Below are 23,021 nucleotides of genomic sequence, written 5' to 3'. Positions count from 1 at the left end.
TATTATTTTATTTTTTAAGGGAGGCGGGGGGGGGTGGCAAGCGCGTGCCCAGAGCCATGCAACACAGGAAGAAAAGCTAAAGGAGTGGTTTTACATATACCCAAACTTGGCTTGATTGACTGCGATGTGGGTTAGGTAACAACAGACATCAGCAGCAAGGCGCGCTCGTTCCGAAGATGATGCCATAGGAGCCAGCCAATAGGAGAGCTCGGCATCCCGCTCCTTTCTTCCGAGACGCGGCTTTGCTACAGGCTGAGCGCAAGAAACCATTCATGATTTTGGTGACATCATCGGAGCGGGTGGGCGGGCCTTGCGGGCCGAGGCACGCCTCCCTCGTCTATAAAAGGAGCTGCCCACTTTTTTTGCGCGAGTCAGCCTTGCAGAGAAAGTCGAGCGTAGTTTCTTCTTGTGTGCGCGGCTTACCAGCGCTGCTCAGCTATTCTTACTCCCTTCCTTGTCCAAGTGGGCGCTTTCCTCTCGGTGCAAATCGTCTGGTGGTGGCCGCTCTTCCTTAGCGAGGCCAGCCCGTTCCTCCTTTCCGGCTCTGCCCCCCTGTGCTCAGATACAAAGGACGTTGGGTCAGCCTCTTTGTTAAGACTTCATGTCTGTATTTTTTCCCATTCACTGGTGAGTACCTCGTTTGCTGGTCTTTACTACTGTACTCGTGGGTCGCAAATGTAGATTACCAGATCTGGGTTGCAGGCTGGGGAGAGGGGGATCAACTTTTTCCAGGAAGGCTCGAGAAACCCAACTAGTCAGACTTGGGAACTTGAGGAGAGAAGCAAGTTCAGGGTTGCGCAGGGGATTGGCGAGGAACAAAAGGAGACGCTCGGTGGAAGAGGCTTCGGGGAAGCTTAGGTCAAGATCCTGGCCAGAAACGTGGAGACTTGGAAAAAGGCATCCTGGGTCTAATTCTGCCCCCCACTCGCCCGCCCCCTATTCAAAAAAGCAAAGCCCCCTGCAGCCCGACTTTGTGCACGCTTTACACGGAAGCAAGTCCCGCCAAGTTGTACGGAGCTTTCGCCCGAGTAAACGCGCCGGGGATTGCAGCCTGCTATTGCTCGGCGGTGTAGCTACGCCGTTTTGAATGCGAAGCCTCTTTAGCAGTCGGTGCACGCTCTGCTGCTGGGGGGGGGGGAGAGGGCGCCGGTTAAGCGGTTATTCATCCGGCGTTTGTCCTCCATTTCACCCCGCCGGGCGAAGCGGCTCGGCGGAGCTGGGGTTGCTGCAACAGGAGGCGGTGGCGGCAGTAGTTTGCATGGCGAGGCGGCCGCCGCCGCCGCTCTTCGCTAGAGCATCTTGAATGGGCGCTGCTCGCTTGCTTAGAGCGCTTGCTCTGCAGCCAGGGCTTTGCAGACGCTGCACCCCGAGCAACGGATTTTAGAGGGGCATTTGGGGGGCGGGGGCTCAGTAATGACGGCTAAATAGAGACTGTCTGTGTTTGATAAGTCGCTTGTCAGCTTTGATGTTCGATCTGCAAAGACAACACCCCCCCCCCCGGCCCCAAACAAAATATCACCCAAGAGAGTGGAGGGGCGCAGTCCTGCAACCCGGAGGGGAAACTTAATCGCGTGAGGAAGTTTGCTGCTGGGCAGCTGCTTCTCTGCAAGCCTGCAACAAAGGCAGTAGTGATCCGAGCAGCCGGCTGCTGACAAGGGGCGGGGGGTGGTCGCCGCAGCAGCCGCTTTTGGCTTGGCAAAGTAACCCACACATCCCTTCTAGTGGGTGCGGGATTACGGGGAAACAGATTTTGCCAGGGGCTAATATCTAAAGGTGGTGTAAGGACTGTAGGCAAATCGGAAGCCTTGACCCTTAATCCCAGATGTGTGAGCTGGGCTGTGTTTAGTAGTGCTGGAAGGTCACTCTGCATATGTCCAGAAGCTCTGTTAATTGTTATTCATTGTTTTAGGGACCTGAGCTTGGAAAACGGTTCCAGGGCAGAACTGTGGCTCTGAAGAACTCCTGGAATTTTTGCTTGAGGCTATGATGATGGGGTTGCATTCAAATGATGCCTTGAGGTGGTGCATTTTAGCCCGCCCGAATCTACCCTTACGTATTTGCGTCTTTCCGCTGTATTCTCTACAGCCTTGTAACTGCTAGGAAAGGCGTGAGCTGCCCAGAGAAGTTGTGTAACCATCTTCCTTGGGCTGCTTTCAGAGAAAGGCTGGTCAGGCATCTGCGAGGCAGGCTTCAGGGAATTGTGCTTTTCTGGCACAGAGATGGGATTAAAAACTGGATGGCAATTCAGAATCGGATTCTTTGGCCTCGCAAACACATACACCACACACAAATACGAAACACTGGATGCCTCTCATGGTGAATACCAAAAGCAGTATGAATATCCCTTGGCACAAGGGATGCTCTACCTGTGGTAAATATCTGAGTGGTTTAAATAGAACTGGCAGGGATAAAGCAAGTGAGTTGTTGGTCTTTTTGCAAAGGTTGCACAGCTTTCTGAAAAGCAAGTGAGGGGAGAAGGGCACTAAAGCAAACTCTGCTCTCTAGACCTGCAAGCTGTGTGGAGATGTTTGGCAAGTAGTGTGCTTTGCCTCCCTAGTGTATTTTTGTCTGGAAACCATGCTCTTGCTTGGCGGGGCGCTTCTGATGCTTAATAGTCAGTTATACTTGCCAGATAGCACAGTTTGGGTTGTGCACCATCCAGCTGTTAGCCGGTGGGGCAAGCTAACTGCTGACCAGCATGCAGCTACCCAGCAAGCTAATTTCCTGCTAAGCCTCAGCTTTTCTCTTCTCCCCAGCTTGAAATTGAAAAAAGAAGGTAGCTGTTTACTTGACCTCCGCTGGTTGCTGTTATTTTTATATTCAAGTTTTCTTGCAAAGCAGACTATAGAGTTCGGCAGACTACAACCCACTCCTTGGCTTTAGTAACCTTTGAATAACTTTAGCAGGGAGTTCCTAAGCAGCTGGTTGTCTCTGCACTTACTTAAAGCATTTTACAGAGCAAAGTCCAGTTTCTCTTCCTTTTTCTAGAAGCACTGTAAAGAGATAGTCCATAGACCCCAATGTAGAGGGCAGGAGGGCCACAGCAAGGTGGGTAAATTAACAGATTAGTTTCCTCCCTGTTCCAGTGTAGTCCTGGAGATACAGAGCTGAGCTGATCTTGATGTAGCTCTCACTTATGCATAGAGCTAAGATGCAGCAGCAGCAGCAAATAAGTTGATTCGCGTCAGGGAGGCTCTTTCAATGACTTCTCTCTGTGGCCTTGTAAGACTGCATGCTCCTTGGAGCAGAGACCTGTCTTTATTGTTATTGTAATATATTTGAGTGCTGTATGCATTGATGTCACTAATATCTGTTATCTGCACAACTGATTTCCTAGCATGAGCTGTTTGCATTTTGTATTATGCATATGTGTCAAAGCTTAAACTTGGTATTCTGTATGAATCTATAAGAAGAGCTGTTGCCACTTGGCAAGGGTATAAAGTATGTACAGTGAAGAGCGCTCCCTTCTGTTGCCTCCTGCTGTCCTCCAAAGATTGAGCACCGGTGACTAGTGGGCAAGCATTTCTGCTGCTATTTTATAGTGCCATTGCATTTTATTATCTGGGGTACGTCTGAAGCTGATTCAGAGCAGCTTCCAAACTGCAACACAGTTCTTTTATGGCAACATGAATGGATGCAGGCAAGCTTTATAAAGTGCTGTGCCTGGAAATTGAAAATGGTTAAGCACACACCAAAATGCAGAAGTTACTGGATGTGTATGCAAATCTACTTTTGCTTTCAGAATTCATTATACAGGAAAATATGAGTGCATCTTTAACCCCCGGCGTAGCAGTTCCTGAAACCAAAGTTACAGAATTAATCAGAATTAAAGCCTTTGGAACTGCATAAGTGCTCCATTTGACAAGGTTCTTTACCATTGTTTTGAGGAGGTTATGGAATCAATAGGCTTTCAACACAGGGTTGGGGTAGGCATTAGAAAGTCTCAGATTGACTTGTTTCTAGGAGGGGTTTGGCCTTAAGCCAGGTGGGTTAGGACCCACAACTGAATCAGGTGGTCCATCCTTATGGCTGGTTGCTGCCCTAACAGTAACATTATTTTTTTAAAGGTCTATGTAAGGAGAATAGCAGAGTGGGAAAGAAGAGGACTTGTTCAGTGTTGTCTGGATTAAAGACCCCAGGTCTGTAAAGACTTGACTGCTGCTTCCAGCTGGTGTTCTAAACTTGGCTAAAACTTGTACAAGATCTTCCTTTGAGTGAGGGGTTGAACTTTGAAATCAAAAGAGTCGAGAGGCCCAAAGTGACTTAGAGTGTTCCAATCTGTTTAAAAAAAACAACCAAGGCCCTTTCCTAAACTGGAAAGGTTGAAAGGCTTTACCATGTTGATCAACATCTGAATGGTTCTTCAACAACATGAAGCCTTAGTAATAATTCCACTTGGTCCAGTGATTGTGTTCATTTAATGGAACTCTCAACAGCTGAAGCTCTCTCTCTTTCTGCCTCTGTTTCCAGTTCTGATTATCTGAGATCAGCTGACATGACTGAGGTGATGAGCGCTCCATCGATGGACGAGATTGGCTTAAGCCCCCGCAAGGATGGCCTGTCATACCAGGTATGTTTCCTCTGCTTCGTAGAACACTGTTAACCAGCAGAATCAGTTGGGAGTAGATGGTGACGCCTTTTCAACAGGCTTACCTACCAGCCTGATTTCTCTGCATGCTTACTTAGGAGTAAAACCTCATTGACTTATTTTCAAGCTAGGGATGTGGAACACTTGGCTGGGGTGGAAATAAAACATTTGAGGCTCAAGTAACACCTTGGGCAGCCTGGAATAAAGTCACTACACCTAAGATCTTAATCCAACACAGGTTACAGAATGCTTAGATTGCATTGAAATGAATGGACTTTAAGCACAATGCTTAGCTCTCCACTGTACTGTAGCACCTTTTCACACAATTCATGTCCTATTATCTATGTTGTCTCAAGTTTTCATCTAAATCAGGCACCCCCAAACTCAGCCCTCTAGCTGTTTTGGGACTACAATTCCCATCATCCCTGACCACTAGTCCTGTTAGCTAGGGATGATGGGAGTTGTATTCCCAAAACATCTGGAGGGTCGAGTTTGGGGGTGGCTGAGCTAAATGATCCACTCTTCTGGCAGCTCACACTTGAACACACGGCTTAGGCAGCACCTGAAGTTAACACGTATGTCTTGCAAGGCCACAATGGGAAACACAGCAAGGTTTGCCTTAATTTTGTAAGAGAAATCTGGGAAGGTCTTGTCACAGTACAGACACCCTACTTGTTTTGTTTTTGAGGCATCAAGCTAGATTTTTAACTTGCCAGTGCCAGAAGGCAAACTGTTCACAATGAGGCTGAGGAGCAATGGTGATGAGTCACATAATATCACAGAGATCTCATTTATGGTGTGTTTGCAAAACCCACCAACTAAAATGATAATTGGAAGTCACAACAAATGTTGCAAATGCTTGCTTTGGTTACACACATGCTATGGCTAGACCCGTTGGATTCTTTCAGGGTGCCTAAACCACTGTCTGTGCTTATCCTACTTAACTGCCTACAGCTTTGCAAACAAACAAGCAAACAGAAACATGGGCTGCTGGCAGCATTGAGTGTAAGAAAAGCCACATTGAAACAATGCTTGCATTTACTTATTTCAGCATCCCTTTGGTTTTGCATAAGGGCAAACTTGGATTCTTTCCAAGCTCACCCGTCAGCTGGACATGAAGGAGAAGCCAGATGTGAACTCACTGCTGATACAGATGAGCTTAAAAGTAGCATTGGATATGGGTTGCCATGTGATGCTTGGAAGGAATGATGACTCTGCATCCTCCTTAGGTCAAGGGCAATTTTTCTTCATTGTAAGAGGAGCCAAGCGGCAGCATTTCAGCAGGCGTTGAGAATCTTGGCCCTCCAGATGTGGACAGACTACAACTCCCATCAGCCCCAGCAAGCATGGCCAGTGATCAGTGATGATGGGTGTTTTAGTTCAGCAACATCTGGAGGGCCAAAGATTCCCCACTTTGCAGCATTTCAGTCTCATGTAGGTTTGTTGCTATTAACCTTTCATATGTTGGGATTCTAATGAAGAAACTAGACAGGCTTTGAGTGCTTGAATTATAATCCTCCCAACACAATGCTGGTTTGTTTTTGTGGGGGAGGGGAGCATTGTCCCACTCATTGTAAAAAAGAAAAAAAATAAGGTTACAACCAAGAAACAAATATTTACATTGCATAGGGCAATTGCAGATGTCATCATTCCCTGGAATGACAGCTGCAAACCCAAAAGCAAAACAGGAAGTAGCTGTCGAACGAAGCACCTGTTGTCCTGGGGCTTTGGAGTTACCATTACTTTTGGAGTAGCAGCACTCGGAGTGGAGATTGTACAGCTTCTGTACAATGGACATGTAGGCTTCTGGCATGCCAGTTGCTAACAGAAATCTTAGGAATGCCCTGTCCAGGGAGGCTCACCTGGCACCAACCCGGGCCTTTTTGGCACTAGGCATAAAACTTTTTCTTTGCCCCAGGCACTTCTGAATTCTCTTTTTAAACAGGCATGTTTTTGTCTTTGCATTTTATTTCTGTATACAACGGTACCTCAGGTTACATACGCTTCAGGTCACAGACTCTGCTAACCCAGAAATAGTGCTTCAGGTTAAGAACTTTGCTTCAGGATGAGAACAGAAATCATGCTCTGGTGGCGCAGCGGCAGCAGGAGGCCCCATTAGCTAAAGTGGTGCTTCAGGTTAAGAACAGTTTCAGGTTAAGAACGGACCTCCGGGATGAATTAAGTACTTAACCTTGAGGTACCACTGTAGTCTGCTTTTAAAGACGCAAATACTCTCAGGGCGGCTTCAAAGTAGCGTAGGAAGCTGTCTTTTGCCGAGTCAGAATCAGACCTACTTTGGTTTTGTCTACACGGACCGGCAGTTGCTCTCCAGGGTTTCAGACAAGAGGTCTTTCCCAGCCCTGCCGGAAAACACCAGGGACTGAAACTTGGGCCCTTCTGCACTCAAAGCAGTTGCTCTGCCCCTTTCCTGAATTGTTTACTTGGAAGTAAATTGGAAATAAAATACTAAATTGATATCAAAAGAATTCATTAGGAACGAATTCCCAGGGCAGCTGGAAGGTGGTATATTGTCCTGAGGGGTGAAGGGAGGTCCTAATAACTACTTTGCTTGCCTCCCTCATTCTTTCACCTGGCTCTAATTTGATTTTCAGTTTTAAATATCCATAGAACTGTCTTTACTGCCTTTTAATTTATGATAACCGGGGGAAGAAGGGTAGAGCCTAAAACTTATGTATGAATGAATAAAGTCACTATGATAAGCTGCCCCCTGGAAAATGGTAGGCCTGCATTTTCTCCAGCCTACCTTCTCCGCTCACCAAGAAGTCAAAAGTGAAAATCCCCTACTAAGCTACTTAAGATTAAATGGCTTTGACTGGCCTTCTCCAAATTGGTGCCCTCCAGATGGTGGCTGGACAACCATTCCAGCTGGGGCAGGTGGGAGTTGTAGTCCCAACAGCCACCTGAAAGGCACAAGGTTGGGGAGGGCTGACGGTTTTTTTGAGGGTTATGGCCAAAGTTTGCATGTGGACGAAACGAGAACCTGCTCTCATCTTTTCCTGGCAGCTGTCCTCAGTCTTTGATAATCTATTTGGAGGGTCAATATGTACCTTGGGGCATATCCAGATGGCTCAAACCTCTGTAATTGGTGGCACCTTTCCAGTGCCAACATGTACAGTGCTTAAGTTCTCAAGTGCTGTTTGGCTGCCAGTGAACTGGATCAGAATAGGACCACAGTGGTCTGTGCAGGCTTCACCTGGCCGCTGATGTCCTGTGGGGGAATATACTCAACCCCACTCCCAGCTTGCGTGCTGCAGTGCCCCCAGGAAGTAGCTAAATCTCCCATTTGGACATTTCTTCAGTTTTCACACTTGACTTAGTGCAGTCTTTGCATTGCTAACTATGACTTCTCACAATGTCCCACATACAGACATTGACAAATCTGCACTTTTCCTTTTCCATTTTTAAAGACTTTGGCTTCTCCTGGGCTGTTTTGGGGTTGTGGGGTTTGGTTTGTTTTTTTTTTTTTTTGCATTTTTCAACTCAGAAACTCTGCTCAAAACTTTTTGGGACATTTTCACTGCAATTCTAAAGATTGCTGTAAGGTTCTTTCTGGTTTCTCTGTTTAGTAAACTAGAAAGTCACATGTTCTCCCACTCACCCAAACAGAAGTGGATATTCTTTCTCTTTTGGGTAACAGATGGGATGGTGAACCCTGTGACCCTCCCTCCTATTGGACCATTGGCTGAGGCTGATGGGAGTTGGGGGCCAATGACACACCTGCAAGGCATCCCATTGGCTTCCCTTTGCAGTAAAGCAATAATTCCTGTTTTTGCTATCTCAGTTTACTTGTGGAAGCACCAACATTGATCATTAAAGCTTCCTATTAATCCAGACTTGCTAAAATCTATATCTTGTGTGCCCACAAACCAGAAGGGCCCAAATATTGTCGTACTTGTACCTTTTTTTAAAAAAAAAACCTACAGTATACGCAGCATCTCTGGCCAAATCCATTGAAATGGCTTGTGGTGCAATTAGTGCTTGTAGTAATTTTCTCCCATTTATATCCTGCCTCTTTTTCTGTCATGGTGTTGGGGAGAAGGGTTTGGCACAGCTTTCTTCCAAACATGCTGTCTTTCTAAATTCAGGGGTTGTTTTTAAACTGGGGAACATACAAATGTGCAGTGGCCGCCTAATGGCAGTCTGGATTAACAGGGTCTACTACTACCAGGGAAAAGGAGTAAAGGTGTGAGTTTAGCTGCACAGTTTACCACTTCATTAACCATTTTTGCACATTACCTGCACATAGGGCATAATGGTTCTTACGTGGAGCAGGGCTGTGCTTTTACCCCTCAAGTCTCCTTCCAACAGCCACGCATTACCCACGGTGTTTGGGACAAAAACATAAGTAGGTCTATTGTCTATTTAAAAGAATCTCCAGCCCTCCTGCAAAATAAGTAGCAAGTAAACATGGGGTTCCAGGAAGTGTACTGACCTTCTGCCTTCTTTGTTTACGAGGGTGGATCGTTGGTAGGGTATTTGCACTCCCTTGAGCTTTGATCATGCCTCAGAATGCATCTGGAAGAGTGGCAAAAGGGAACGTCTATTTTTTGGAATGATTTCAGATGTCCCCTAATTCCTGCAGGAATAATAAAACCGCAAGTCTTCTAACTATGTCATCCACTAAACGGATTGATGTCCAGACGAAGGCTTGGTTTGTTTTCAGCCTGTTGAACGTTGAGCAGCCTAGTTTGGTCTTCTGAGTCTGCCTCCCCCTTTGACTGTGTTGTGCTTTCTTACTCCTTGGAAATGCTTAATCACCACTTTGCATGTTCACTCTGTTAATGTCATTTGACTGCAGAGCTAATAACTGTCTGAAACTGAGGCTGGTTAAGAACTAAATTAATCATTTTACTAGCCTGCTGTCAAAACAATGCCTTGACTTCAAACTTTTTTTAAAAAAAATCCTGCTGGAATGGAATTTGAACTAAGGGCCATTGAAAGAAATCTCAAGTTGTGTCAGCTGTGCCCAGCAAACAATATGACTAACTTTAGAGGCAAGTGTTCTGTTTTTTGTGCTTGGATTGCCTTGAACAGCTGGTTAACTAAATCCACTGACTCTGCAGGGAATGAGCATTCAAGATCGGCTGATGGCACAAGCGACCCAAGTGGTGGTTTGGAGCAGCCATTAAGGGTGGTGATTGCATAAGCAGGAGTCGTGCCCCAAAATAATATCCTGTTTTGCAGAGCATGTTGGAGTCATTCCTCTTCTGTGTGCTGTGCAAGGAGCAAGAGCATTCCTTCAATGTGGAAGTAACCCTGGGATGGACACCCTGGTTGGATTGCATGGTGCATTTGTTTGGGAGCAGTACGTTCCTTGGGTTGGCCTTGTGGCTGTTTCTAAATGGTGTGTAAGGCTGGCTTGCACAACTAGGGTTCCACCATGCCCAAACCTTTCGCCTGCCAAGTGCTTGATAACCACCATGTGCTTGCCATCTCAGCCAAGTGGCAAAATCTCAAGCTTTTTTCCCAAGCTCTGATGGGCTGTTGCATTTGGCTTGGTGGATCATAGGCCTGATGTTGGGGCCCCAGCTATACTGCCAGCACTTAGGAATGGGAATCCTGTGGGCCACAAAACCTGGTTGGACTACAACCCCCATCATCCTTGACTGCTGGCTGGGGTTGATGGGAGTTGTGGTCCAACAGCCTCTGGACCAGGCATAGGCAAATTCCTGCCCTCCAGATGTTTGGGACTACAATTCCCATCATCCCTGACCTCTGGTCCTGTTAGCTAGGGATGGTGGGAATTGTAGTCCCAAACATCTGGAGGGCCGGAGTTTGCCTATGCCTGCGCTGGGAGATCACAGGTTCCCTACCCCTGTGACGGCTGTGCAAAATGCGCTCCCATGCCGCCCTGCTGAAGGACTTGCTGGTTACACAGACAATGAAGTCGGTGGTGCAGTTCGTTAGATGCCTTTTAAATTCTCTCCGGGTGTTTTGGATTCCTTATTAGCATAGCTTGTTTCCTTGCACTGCAGTTTTGCACTGCAGCTGAGCTCTTTTGGTTTGCACTCGAGCAAGCTCGCGTACAGCAAGCCTTTTTGTGGTTGTTAAAACATTTTCCACTCTTGGTGCCAAGTTCAGTCAACTCTAGAGGAAGCAGCAGGGGGGCTGGGGCTGGGGGAGAGGAGGGTGTCACCTGGCACAGAAGAAGCAGATGATCTTCAAGTTTAGAGCTTCAATTTCAGTTTGATTTTGAGGCATTGGGCAAGAAAATAAAGTAGTTTTGTGTTTGTCTGAGTTGAGTTTTAGGCCAAAGCAAACTGTTGTTCCATCAATGAAGATCTTTTCAGTCTTTGGCTAGGTAGCTAACTTATTGGAGTGCTCTTGTAGCTGAAAAGCAGGATATAAATAACTGAATCAGAGAACTGTGAAGCTGTCAGGGACCTCAGGGGCCATCTAGTCCAAAGCCTTGCAATGCTGGATTCACAGGCAAAGAATCCCTGACAGATGGCCACCTAATCTGTTTAAAAACTTCCAGCGAATGAGAGTTTACCACCTTCTGAGGTAGCCCATTCCACTGTCGAATAGCTCTTAACGTCATATATTCCTAATGCTTGGTTGAAATCTTCTAAATAAACTTTTCAAAACAGTAGCATCCTGCTACTGTTTTTGAGATGCGAAATGGTTTTCTACATATTGGGCTCCATTTGTTTATCACTGCAGCAATAAGATACCCAAGAGACATTTCCTCTGTCCTTATTGGTGCTTTACGCATGTGTAGATAGTTCTGGGTGGTGTAATGGTTAGAGTATCAAACTGGGGCTTGGGAGACCAGGGTTCAAATCTCCACTCGGCCAAGCGGTTCACCTGGGGCCAGTCACTGCTTTTCAGCCTTACCTACCTCACACGGTTATAGTAGGGCTTAAATGAGAACACCTTTATGCCACCTTGAGCTTCTGGGGAAAGACGGTAGGATATAAATGAAATAAATACATAAGTGAGAAGGGTGACTGAGCAGACATGGAAGTACAATGAGCTTGACCAGGGCAAGCCTTATATGATCCTAGCTTCCATATGTGGGAGCTGTTTTTGGCAACTGTCACAAGAGCACAGTAAAAGTCCCAGGTGAGCGTCTGGTACCGAAATGACTTGTTTCTGTGTTGTGTCAAAGAAAATGAAAAACTACCTGAAATGCAGTTCAGGAAAGGAATCCTCTTTTGCTTTATCTGGCTCCTAGTTGGTAGTAGCTGGCTGTTCCGTTTGCAGTCAAACGCCTTTCATGGCTTAAGGATTTCCTTGCTAGATGAGATCAAAGGTCCTCCTGCTGCCCCATCCAGTCTCCAGAAGTGGCAAGCCAGGGGTTGCTGGAAGCTCAGAGTTGGGGCACCACAAAGGTGCTGCCCATCTTGTCTTTATTTCTAGTGTTGCTGCTTCTGAACAAGATTCCATTTAGCTTTCGCAGCCAACAGACACTGGTGGATCTGCCTTCTGTGGTTTAGTTCAGTGTTTCCCAAACTTGGGTCTCCAGCTGTTTTTGGACTACAGTTCCCGTCTTTGACCACTGACCTTGCTAGGTAGGGATGATGGGAGTTGTAGTCCAAAAACAGCTGGAGACCCCAAGCTGTGTGGAAAGCTGTGGCCATCAAAGAAACTGCTTAGGCTCATAATCCTATCGCCAGTTAACTCCAGATGCAGTTTGGCCTGTAAAGAATATAGTCTGAACATAGATAGTCTGGCTTCTATACCAAATAAATATTTGCACACCAAGTCCCACATGCTATGTAAATAGCTGTGATGCAAACCTGAAATGGATAGCATGAATGCAGGCTTTGAGTTCAAGGATCTGCTCAGCTAGCCTTGTAAATAAGCCCAGAAAAGTTAACATGCTGCAGCATTTTTACTGGCCTGACAAGAGGAGAATCAAAAGTTGTGTTTCCATGCTGGGCACCACGTGGGAGGGTGGTTCCCCTCTTTTCGAAGCCTGCTTGGTTTCTATGCTGGGTGCAGTGGAGGGACGAAGCCTCCTCTTTCTCCTCCTCCTTCAGCATGCTCACTCGCCTGCACAGAATTCCATGCACACACCTGCCTGCAATTTATGGGTGCCTGTGGCTACCAGGCTAGCACTTAAATACAAGGCTGTGCTCAGCTGCAGGATCGTGTGTCTCTCCATCCCGCCCTGAGATACTCTTTCACCTCTGGCATTCCAAAGGATAACACATTATTTCTCTACTGATACCATGGAAAAGTCTCCCTTGCCAGGCTGCTATTCAGTCACTGGCTTGCATTTATTCTCTGATCAGCTTGGTCGATAGCCCAAGAGGCTGTTGTGTATTGGGACAGCTGTAAGTGTGCCTGAGTCCCCAGGGATGGAAATCTACCTCTTGTGTAAAGAGGAGAGAGCAGATAGCATCTCCTGGATGTGGATAAAAGTGTCCTCATGCAAAGCTTCTCTCTTGTTCCTTTGTTCCCACAGACAACCTTGTCTCGTTTCCTTGTCTGTCATGTGCTGGGAAATGTGACTTCACTTATTTTCCATTGGGCCATCCCTAATCCTTGAGTGTAATTGCAACAACTCATTTTTATGCTGCCTTGATTATTTTTAAAAAAGCATGAGTTAGTGGAAAAATCCCAACCTCCTCTATTGCAGCTGCTTGGAGATAAGATAGTTCATTCTATTTAAAAAGGAGGGAGGAAAAGCACACTAAGCACAACACGTTTAAGGGATGTTTATTTAAGGAAATCATTTATTCCTTAGTTTTCAAGGGGGTGGGCGGAAGCAGACAGTTTATTTCCAAAACAGCTATTCTGACTTGACCTAATGTACCTAACATGACAGTGAATGCTTATTGCTCTGGTGTTTCCTGCACTGCTGTTAACTATAAGCATCAGCTTGGAATACGTTTGTTTCCCCCCATGGATGCGCTAAATCAGTGCCAAAGCTCTTTGCCGAATTTTAAACTGCAGTCGGTTAATATTGCAAGTCCTGCATGACCCAGAAGACACATACTGTCCTGTGTATGGGGGAAGATTTTCTAAAGGGGTGGGGACCTCCTGGTGTTGCTGAACTATGATTCCCATCACTCCTGACCACTGTCCATGTTGGCTGGCGCCCGTAGGAGTTGGAGCCCAACCACATCTGAAAGACCACAGATTCCCCATCCGTGCTGTGCAGCTGCACAATATTATTGTTTATTTATGAACTTCCTTTCACAAGTGTGTCAAGGTGATTTACAAACACACCATAGAAATGGCTAAGAGTAATTTTTGAAAACAGTACCAGAAACAGCTGACTACAGTGGTACCTCGGGTTAAGTACTTAATTCGTTCCAGAGGTTTGTTCTTAACCTGAAACTGTTCTTAACCTGAAGCACCACTTTAGCTAATGGGGCCTCCTGCTGCTGCCGCTCTGCTTGAACACGATTTCTGTTCTCATCCTGAAGCTAAGTTCTTAACCCGAGGTACTATTTCTGGGTTAGCAGAGTCTGTAACCCGAAGCGTATGTAACCCGAGGTACCACTGTATAGGCTTAAAAACCATGGAAAATGAACACCCGGAGAAACCTTTTTATCTATGCAGAAAAGCTTGTCAACACAAAAGTGCCTCCAGTTAATTTTGCTAAATGCAGGTAATGGGCGCCAGTCTTAAGCCCCACCAGGAGGGCAGCCTTGCCAAAGACCCTGCCTGGAGTTTCTGTTGAGGGAACTTCTGATAATTTGGGGAGTTGAAGGCGAATTTCCTGTAGAATGGGAGGACCTACTGGGTACACAAGGGATAAGGTGGGCTCTCAAGTAACCTGGCCTGAGTTCTATGGGGTCTACTAGCAAAACCTTGAATGTGGCCTGGATTGGCAGCCACAGAAAATCCCTCAGACAAGGTGTTATGTGCTGGCAAGTAGTTTGGAAGCACATTGCCGGGTGCATACTCACAAGCACTGTCAGTAGGCTGCAAAAACATGACTGATTCCACAAAGCACAGCTTGATGGAGCACTGGTAAAGCCCACTTGGAGCTGCATCAGCTGTGGCACCTGGCTCACTGATGGAGGCAAACAACTGTGTCTTTAAGGTGCCCATCAAGTGAATCCCCACCATCTCCAGGAGAGCTGCTACTGATACTAAGCTCTTGTCTGACTGGGCAAGGCAGCTTTCTATCTTCCTATGACTTTGACTGCAGGCTGGCACTCTTCATTTCACAGCCCAGAGTCTGCTGCTTTCTCCCCAGGAGTCCTGAAGTTTTGTAATTGGTCAGCTTCCTTGTGCGATGAAGAAAATGGGGGCTCTGTTGATGGAGTCTCCTTTGTCTTAGGCCGCATGTAGGAATCTTGTTGTTGGACTGCAGCCTCCATCAGCCTGATAGTACCCAGACCAAATACCTCCTTCAAATTGCAGACAGGGAAGTTTTGGCTGGCTCTGGGAGCAGCAAGCAGGTCATTCAGCTTAGGAAGTCCACCATCCACTTTCCTTGTACCTTGACTATTCTCCTGCAGCCTCTGGTGATAACAGGCAGCAGGATCCAAGGGGAAAGATCCGAGTGAGGTCTTGTATTTTGAGTTGCCATAGCAAAGATACAAAAAATAGAAAGCCCTGAAGCCCTGCGATGGGGCAGAGTAGAACAGGTTTGTTCTGAAGGAAACGAAATGGGTACGGTTCTGTTGTGTTGCGGGATGAGGCAAATTGCCTTGACATCTGGGAAATACTAACTGGAGCAGAGGAAAGTTGGATCAGCTTCCTTGTAGCACAGCTGGAAAGACGTGTTCATCATGGGACTGGCCACAGGCAAGAATGCAACACATTGGAAAGGAGGGTGGCACAAACTGCTTAGAAGGAAAACTTATTCCTAGCTTGTAGGAATAAGGCTTCAGACTATCACTACTACCTGCTGAAAGAATGCGTGAGGGAGCTGTGTGGGCAAGCACACATGCAGGCGGCAAGAGCAGATGGGAATACTCTGTATTCTTGAGCTTGTAGCAAGTACCAGAGTTGAGTGGTGAACTTTTCACACTACTTGGTCTCTAGGTGTTCTTAGGCCAAATTTTTAAGATTCTTCTGGAAGCTTTAGGGTCAGCATTTGAAATTTGCCAGGCGCATTTTGCACCTGGCTATCAGTCACTTGTGATGAAGTGAAGATGCCTGGGGAACAGGATGACACCTGACATCTTCCTCCATCTGGAAGTGCAATCCTGGGATCTTGCCTGTTTTCACACACAGGCAACATATATTGTAGAATTGTATCTGTGTTGTTTTATTTGCACAATCGGAACGAATTTCAGGAGCCAAAAAGTGGTATTGAAAAGTACCACTAGCTTGTGTATCTGTTTAGGGCCCAATGTAGAGCTGCTTTCACCAGGTGTGTTCAAGAGAAGGGGCACCCCATGCAAGCTGATCCTTCACCAGAAAACCTGTTTTGGGGCTATGCTAATAGAATTTGGTCAGAGACAGCCTCTAATTTGCATCAGCCCAGTTCGGGATAGCTTAGTTCTGTATATGAATGCAATATTAACCATTCCATATGAGCAACAAATCATTAAACAAAGCCTTTAAAAATTAGAAAATGTTCAAAAAACAAACCATAATTTGGGTGTGTGTTCACACATGCAAATCATCATTGGAAGCTATAGTCAAAAGTCATGAACACGCATGTTTCCATGGGACCATCAGAACTTTGATAGTATTCCATATTACCAAGAACACAAATGTTTTTCAGTAGCATCCATTCAGTCATAATGTACATCTTTTACGTATTGGAATATTTCAGACAAGTTGTGTGTAGGACACACGTTGGATTTCAATCTAATTAAGATCAGGTTCGGTACTGATTTGTAGGCATCAGCAATCTCCCTATCTCAACTGTTCAATGTGGGAAGAAGTTTAAAGAAGATGATTCTATTCCCTGAACATGCATTGCAGCTGGCCACATTACGAGCTAGCCAATAGCTTGAAGCCAGGTTTCACCCAAACAACACTTGCAGGAAAGATTGCTTTGCCTTAGATCATTCGTGTGGTTTAGTGATCAGATGGTTGGCTTTTGATGTGGCAGACCTAGGTTCAAAATCTTGTTCAGCCATGATGCTCGCAGTTGGAACCCTGGACCAAGGCACTGCCTACCTCCAGTTATGATAAAAAGAGATGAGAATGTCAAGCATACCTTACAATACTACAGAAGTGCTGACTATTGTAAATCTTTTCGTTTTCAGATTTTCCCTGACCCTTCAGACTACGATCGTTACTGCAAGCTGAAGGACCGTCTCCCTTCCATTGTAGTTGAGCCAACAGAAGGGGATGTGGAGAGCGGAGAGCTAAGATGGCCGCCTGAGGAGTTCCTGGTCCAGGAACAAGAGGAAGAAAACTGTGACGAAGCAAAGAAAGAGAGCAAGGAGCAATAGAGTCTTCTGTACGACTTAAGATGCCACGTCATCTTGAGGGGGGAAGAGAACCACAACTGTTTTGAAAAGTCTTTTTTTCTACAAAAGACATTCAAATTTTGCACCTGCAAAAAGATCTTAGTTTTTTCATATTCTCTATTGAGAACTGAAGCGCTTGACATGACAATCTCCAAATGAAAGCAAGGAAGGCAGTTGTGCCGTAGTGGAAGGGGGACGGCTGCTCTTCTCAAGATGGCTGTTGAATTTTGTTAAGGTTATCTGGGGGTAGCCGTGAAATTGCAGGGCGCTTTGGTGGAGGATCAGACGGGCAGGAAACACGCTTTTTTTCTGAAGTGTGTGGGGTGGAAGAAATGACTGCAGATGTGTAAAATGCAGCTGCCTCTGGCTATAAAAGCATGAGACTAGTATTCATCTCTCAAAACTTTGCCTTCTTATAGTGCTTTGGTTTTTGGTTTTTTGGTGTGTATGTGTGTGTGTGTTGTGGGTTGAGAGGTATGATAACATGCCACTGAAATGCTCCGATGACAGTAGAGTATGGCAGGTCTTTCCTGCTGAACATCGAGGAGCAACGGATCAATAACGTTTCCCCGTTCAGTATCTTTTCTCTCTAAGTCGCACACCCTGTTGGGAATGTTGGTGTTTGGCACTTGCTAGCCCAGCCCGTTGCAGACAAAAGCCATCTTCGCCTTCTCCCCCCCCCATCCCCCTCTTAAAATATGCATTTAAATTCTAACCCGAATGGGTCTTGTAACCATGATAAAGATATTGACTGACGTACATTTAAATCTTACAGGAGTGAATCTTCTTTTCATTGGCACAGTGCTGATGACTTTACAAAATGATCCTTTGCCACTTTTCTGCAATAGCATTGTTTATCCTGCACATGGTAACGAAACAGGTTGAGTTTGATTTTCCTTTCTTTTTCTCAAAAACAAAACAAAACAAACTTCAATAGATTTTTGCCATAAAATTATTTTCCGGGCACCAAAGCTGCTGTTAAGTCTCCCATCCAGAAGTACATCTAGTTGGGTATGAGATGCCAGCTTTTCTAGTGGCATTGAGGGATGTGTGTAGTTTAACCATTTGCAAAAGCTGGATGAAGAGCTCACTTTATGACAGCGCATAATCTAACTTTGTCCAACAGATGCAGTGAACCCTAACAGAGCTTCGGAGATGATCTGAAGTTAGTTTTAACAGAAGTAATAATTGAAGGAAAGCAGGTCTTCTCTTCAAAGAAACAAACAAAAAAAAGTATTATGGTCTCTCAGTATTCTGGAGAAGATAATATGCTTTTTGAACATATCTAAGATTTTATTGATGGGCAGAAGCTTGTTCCCAAGATCTAAATTCCTAGCAACAGCTGCCGCTATTTTTGTCTGACCTATCCTCTTAGGATGTGGAGAACAAATTGCAGGATAAGGTAAACTTGCTGCTTTCTAAGAAAGCAGAAGTCTTGACCACTTGATGGAAGTCCTTCCTGAGACTTCACAGTATAAAAGGACCACTCTTGAGAAATGAAAAGCCAATCGTTTCCATGTTTAATTCTGGAGACACTAAAAAGATGTAATAAACGCGCATCATGGCCTTAACAAGATATTCAAAACAACCCCTAGTCTTGCATGTCCCTTGTTTATCGCCTCCGTTCCTTCTTTCTTAAGAAATCTGTTGGGACTTTGTGTATATATTTGTATTTGATACCTCATGAGTAGTAAAAACGCTGGTAAGGAGTTAGGGAATTTGCTTGTTTAAAATCAGCAGGATTAATCCCTCCCACCCCCAGTCTTTGTCTTGCTTGTGTTTTCAACATAATGGCAATAACTTTTTAACAGCTGTGAGTCATTGTTACATGTGGGCGTGAGGTTGCCTGAGTGTTTTTTATTATTGTTGTTGTTATTATTATTATTTTAAGCATAATATAGGGATGTAGTTGGTGTTCCTCTGTATTCTTTTGGCAGCCAAGAACTTGTCACACATGTACTACCTATCTTGGTTAACAGTTTTGTCATCGCTGAAACCTGTCTTGCATCATTTCCTAGTCCAAGGTTGCTTTAAAACCAATGGATCCAGATGTTTTTCGGTCTTGTATGCTGGACATCTGTTTTCGTCTTGCTGTTCAGTAGAATGAGCTGTGATACCTGCACACCAGCCTGAACTCCCTAGTTTTATCTCTAAAAAGTTATTTCTCGTTTTGTTTGCAGATTTTGGTCCCAAGTTTTGAAGCTGTCAAATGTAAACCACTCAAGACGAGCAAAAATCCTTAATGCTTAAAAGATCAGAGTGGAAATGCTGTTTGTCTTTAAATATTAGCATATCCTTTTTGCGCCTCTCTTTTTTTAATTGTTGCTTGTATTTCTGTCATTTTTGAATGTGTCTGAAGAACAAAGCACTCCAGTTGAATTTCTCCTGTTGTATATTACATTCTATATTTCTGTAAAGTTCTTTTTTGAGCCTCAGGGAAAAAAAGCTTGCATTTTTTTCAGACTACTTTTGTCACTGTGACAGTTGTAAATAAAGTTTGAAAATGCTTTCCAAACCTCTTGCATTCATATTTGCTCTCTTATTTCGTTTCCTTTCCCACAATCCAAGAAGGGTGGGGGCGGGTGATCTCTAGCAGTTTGAAATGGGTATGTGAATCCTTGTCCAAACCCAAGTGTGCCTATCCAATCCCTATCCAAACCCAAGTGTAATGCAAGCATTAAAGAGGATGGTAAAGGTAAAGGGACCCCTGACCATTAGGTCCAGTCGTGACCGACTCTGGGGTTGCGGTGCTCATCTCGCTTTATTGGCCGAGGGAGCCGGCGTGCAGCTTCCAGGTCATGTTGCCAGCATGACTAAGCCACTTCTGGCGAACCAGAGCAGCGCACAGAAATGCCGTTTACCTTCCCGCTGGAGCGGTACCTATTTATCTACTTGCACTTGGACGTGCTTTCGAACCACTAGGTTGGCAGGAGCAGGGACTGAGCAACAGGAGCTCACCCCATCACGGGGATTCGAACCGCCGACCTGATCGGCAAGTCCTAGGCTCTGTGGCTTAACCCACAGCACCACCCGCGTCCCATACAGCGCCACCTGCGTCCCATAAAGAGGTTAGTACTGTATTGCAAATCTACAGCAGGAAAACATTTGATCAGCTTGGGTTATTCAAATGAATTAAACGAGAAAGCAGAAAACCCTCCCATGTTTTCTGAATAGTGGGATGGAGGATTCTGTTAGCTAAATACAAATGGGGCGAGGCATCTGCTAGCTCTCCCCAAGAATTAACTGTATGCTTCTAGTGCAAATCTTTCCCATCTAATGACCAGCATTTGGAAAGATACAACACATCTGTTCTTGAAAGGATCGCAGCTCAGTGTTACTGCATCTGTTTCTCATGCCAAAGGTACCATGTTCAGTTCCTGGTATATCTAGGTAGGGCTAGGAATCTCCCCTGTCTGAAACCCCAGAAAGCTGTTGCCACCCAGCGTGTAGATATTACTAAGCTGGATGGGACAGTATAAGGCAGCTTCCTAAAACAAGTTACCCTGATTTGAGAGAGATTTACACTTGAGCACATGTGCATAAAATTGTAGCTTGAGGCTCCGTCTATTTTTTTAAAAAATAATATGTTTATTTTTTAAAAAATAATTTGTTTATTAAAGTTTCACAAACAATAAAAAGTTTCAAAAATTAAACAAAAAACTACAAAAATGAAAAAATACAAAGATAAAACACATAAAGAATACACAATAGAAAACAATAGAAAACAGCTTGCAAAAGAAGAAGAGGAAAAAAAGAAGAGAAAAGAAAAAGCAAAACAGAAAATAGGTTAGTATTTTCATATCTTATACTTCATTCACTAGTTTCTTGACCTCCTCACACCTCCCTTTTTGTATTCCAGTTCAAATATTTAATTCAGCAAGTCCTTACCCTATGGCATTTATCTTCACTCAAGATATTAACCTATTATAAATATCAATTTTCCAATTATCAATCCCTATTTACATTTTCTTAGAATTTTTTTTACCAATACCACTTATTTTCCATCAGACATCGTTTTAACCTTTAACATTCATCCCTTTAACATTCATTAATTTTACAGTATTTCTGTAGATAGTCTTTAAATTTTTTCCATTCTTCTTCCACCGACTCTTCTCCCTGGTCACGAATTCTGCCAGTCATTTCTGCCAATTCCATGTAGTCCAACATTTTCATCTGCCATTCTTCCATTGTGGGTAGATCCTGTGTCTTCCAATACTTTGCAATGAGGATTCTTGCTGCTGCTGTAGCATACATTAAAAAAGTTCTATCCTTCTTTGGCACCAATTGGCCGACTATGCCCAGGAGGAAGGCCTCTGGTGAGGCTCCGTCTAATTCTAAGATAAGCCACTAAACTTAGGCCTCATTCACACCCTGCATTTATAGTGCTGTGATACCACTTGAAACTGTCATGGCTCCCCCAAAGAATTCTGGGAACTGGTATTAAGCTACTAAGAGCTGTTAAAAGGCCCTTATTCCTCTCAGTTACAATTCCCAAAGTTCCCTGTGAAGAGGGATTGATTGTTAAACCGCCCTGGGAGGGGAATATGGGTCTCCAAATAACTTTTGGCACCCTTAACATCCTACAGCTCCCAGAATTATTTGGGGAAGCCATGACTGGTATCGTAAAGCTTTAAATGTATGGTGTGAATGTGGCCTTAGACTACTTATCAAAAAGAAAGCATGTTTTGAACATTTGCTTTGTGTGTCTCCATGACCACTGCCTTATACTGTTGGTCTATCTACCTTGGTTTGTTCTACACTGACTGGCAGCTACAGGAGTCTGGCAGCATTAAGGGTTGCTGCTAAGGAAAACCATGCTGGAAGAGTCCTGTTGGACCAAACCCAAGGCCTATCTGGTCTAGCATCCTGTCACTGTACAAATGTGTACTGGGAAGCAAAGGCAGCCCTACCATTAGGCTGAATGAAGCAATGGCCACATTGGGGGAAGAGTTTCTCCTCTAGTGGAGGATAGAGCGATTTGTGTCATATAGATTGCCTTGCACTGCCTCAACTACCCTGCTTCCCTCAAGCGCTGGTGGAAGACGCCATGCCATTGCTAGTGTTGAGGCAATGTTCAGCTAGCAGTCTACGTGGCTTCTGTATGAGCACCACCATGTCCTTTGCCTCAGGCGTGTCTTGGACTGGCCTGTACCTCTTGAACTTCTACCGGTCAAGCAACTATGACAGGGCAGGCGTCACTGGAGGGGAACCAACCCATTTGATTGCAAAATATCTGGACATTCTCATAAAAACAGATAAAATCAAGAACACCCAAGTAACTATAAAAGGGAACATGAAGCATTAAAGCAACCATTTCAAAGCAATAACCTATAAAAAAAAAACGTTCCACATGTTTGCACTCCACATGTGCCCATTTGACTTCTTAGATCTGTAGAACCAGCACTTTTACAGATATCACATAATACTTAATTTGTTCTTGCAGGAAATGAATCCTTTACTGTGACAGCACCTACACTTTGGAATGCCCTGACCACTGATATGAGGCAGGTGCCTTCACTGTGTCATTATTTTACTGCACTATATCCCACCTACCTTCTAAGGAGGTCAAGGTAGCAAACATGGCTTTCATCCTCCCCATTTTATCCTCGCAGCAACTCTGAGATACAGTTGGGCTGAGAGTGAGCGACTGGGTCCAAGGTTGTCCAGTGCGCTTCATGGCTGACTGGGGACTGGTCTCCCAGGTCCTAGTCCAACACTCTACACCACACTGGCTTTCAGTGCTAGCTAAAACAAGGAGGAGGAGGTGTGACTCTAGCAGGTAATATGTAAGCACTATGATGACCACAGGCATTTATAACATTATCCTCTATGGTTGTAATACAGAAGGAAACAGCAACAGAAGAGACCGAAAATGAGAACTTGGTGACTCTGAATCAGCAACCCTTTGCAGGTGTGTGGCGTTTTCTTGAGGACATATTTTAGGTCCACTGAGGAGGCCTCTCCATGTGAGCAAACATGAGCCACTATTCATATTAGTGAATAATATGAGAAAGCCACTATTCATACTAGTTAGCAGGGTGGCCTGCAGGTGGTGTTTATGTCCCCACACGCAA

General features: G+C 44.9%; 1 protein-coding gene across 1 annotated transcript; it reads left to right on the top strand.

The window, feature by feature from the left end:
* The first annotated feature begins 357 nt into the window (after nt 1-357).
* Nucleotides 358-19,462, top strand: LBH (LBH regulator of WNT signaling pathway). Its single transcript, XM_082214921.1, has 3 exons — nt 358-627; nt 4,471-4,570; nt 16,741-19,462. The coding sequence occupies exons 1-3, from the start codon at nt 602-604 to the stop codon at nt 16,927-16,929; spliced, it is 315 nt and encodes a 104-aa protein (XP_082071047.1). The 5' UTR covers nt 358-601; the 3' UTR covers nt 16,930-19,462.
* Nucleotides 19,463-23,021: the final 3,559 nt, after the last annotated feature.

The sequence above is a fragment of the Podarcis vaucheri genome (genome assembly GCF_965113315.1).
Source record: "Podarcis vaucheri genome assembly, chromosome: 3".
In the NCBI taxonomy this organism is placed as follows: domain Eukaryota; kingdom Metazoa; phylum Chordata; class Lepidosauria; order Squamata; family Lacertidae; genus Podarcis; species Podarcis vaucheri.
This window is presented reverse-complemented; position numbering and strand designations above follow the sequence as displayed.

Bases quoted from the DNA above. Each gene is read 5' to 3' on its own strand.
- LBH (XM_082214921.1), top strand. From the start codon at position 602: ATGTCTGTATTTTTTCCCATTCACTG. The intron at 628-4,470 runs GTGAGTACCTCG...CTCTGTTTCCAG, and splicing joins GTATTTTTTCCCATTCACTG to TTCTGATTATCTGAGATCAG. The intron at 4,571-16,740 runs GTATGTTTCCTC...TTTCGTTTTCAG, and splicing joins AGGATGGCCTGTCATACCAG to ATTTTCCCTGACCCTTCAGA.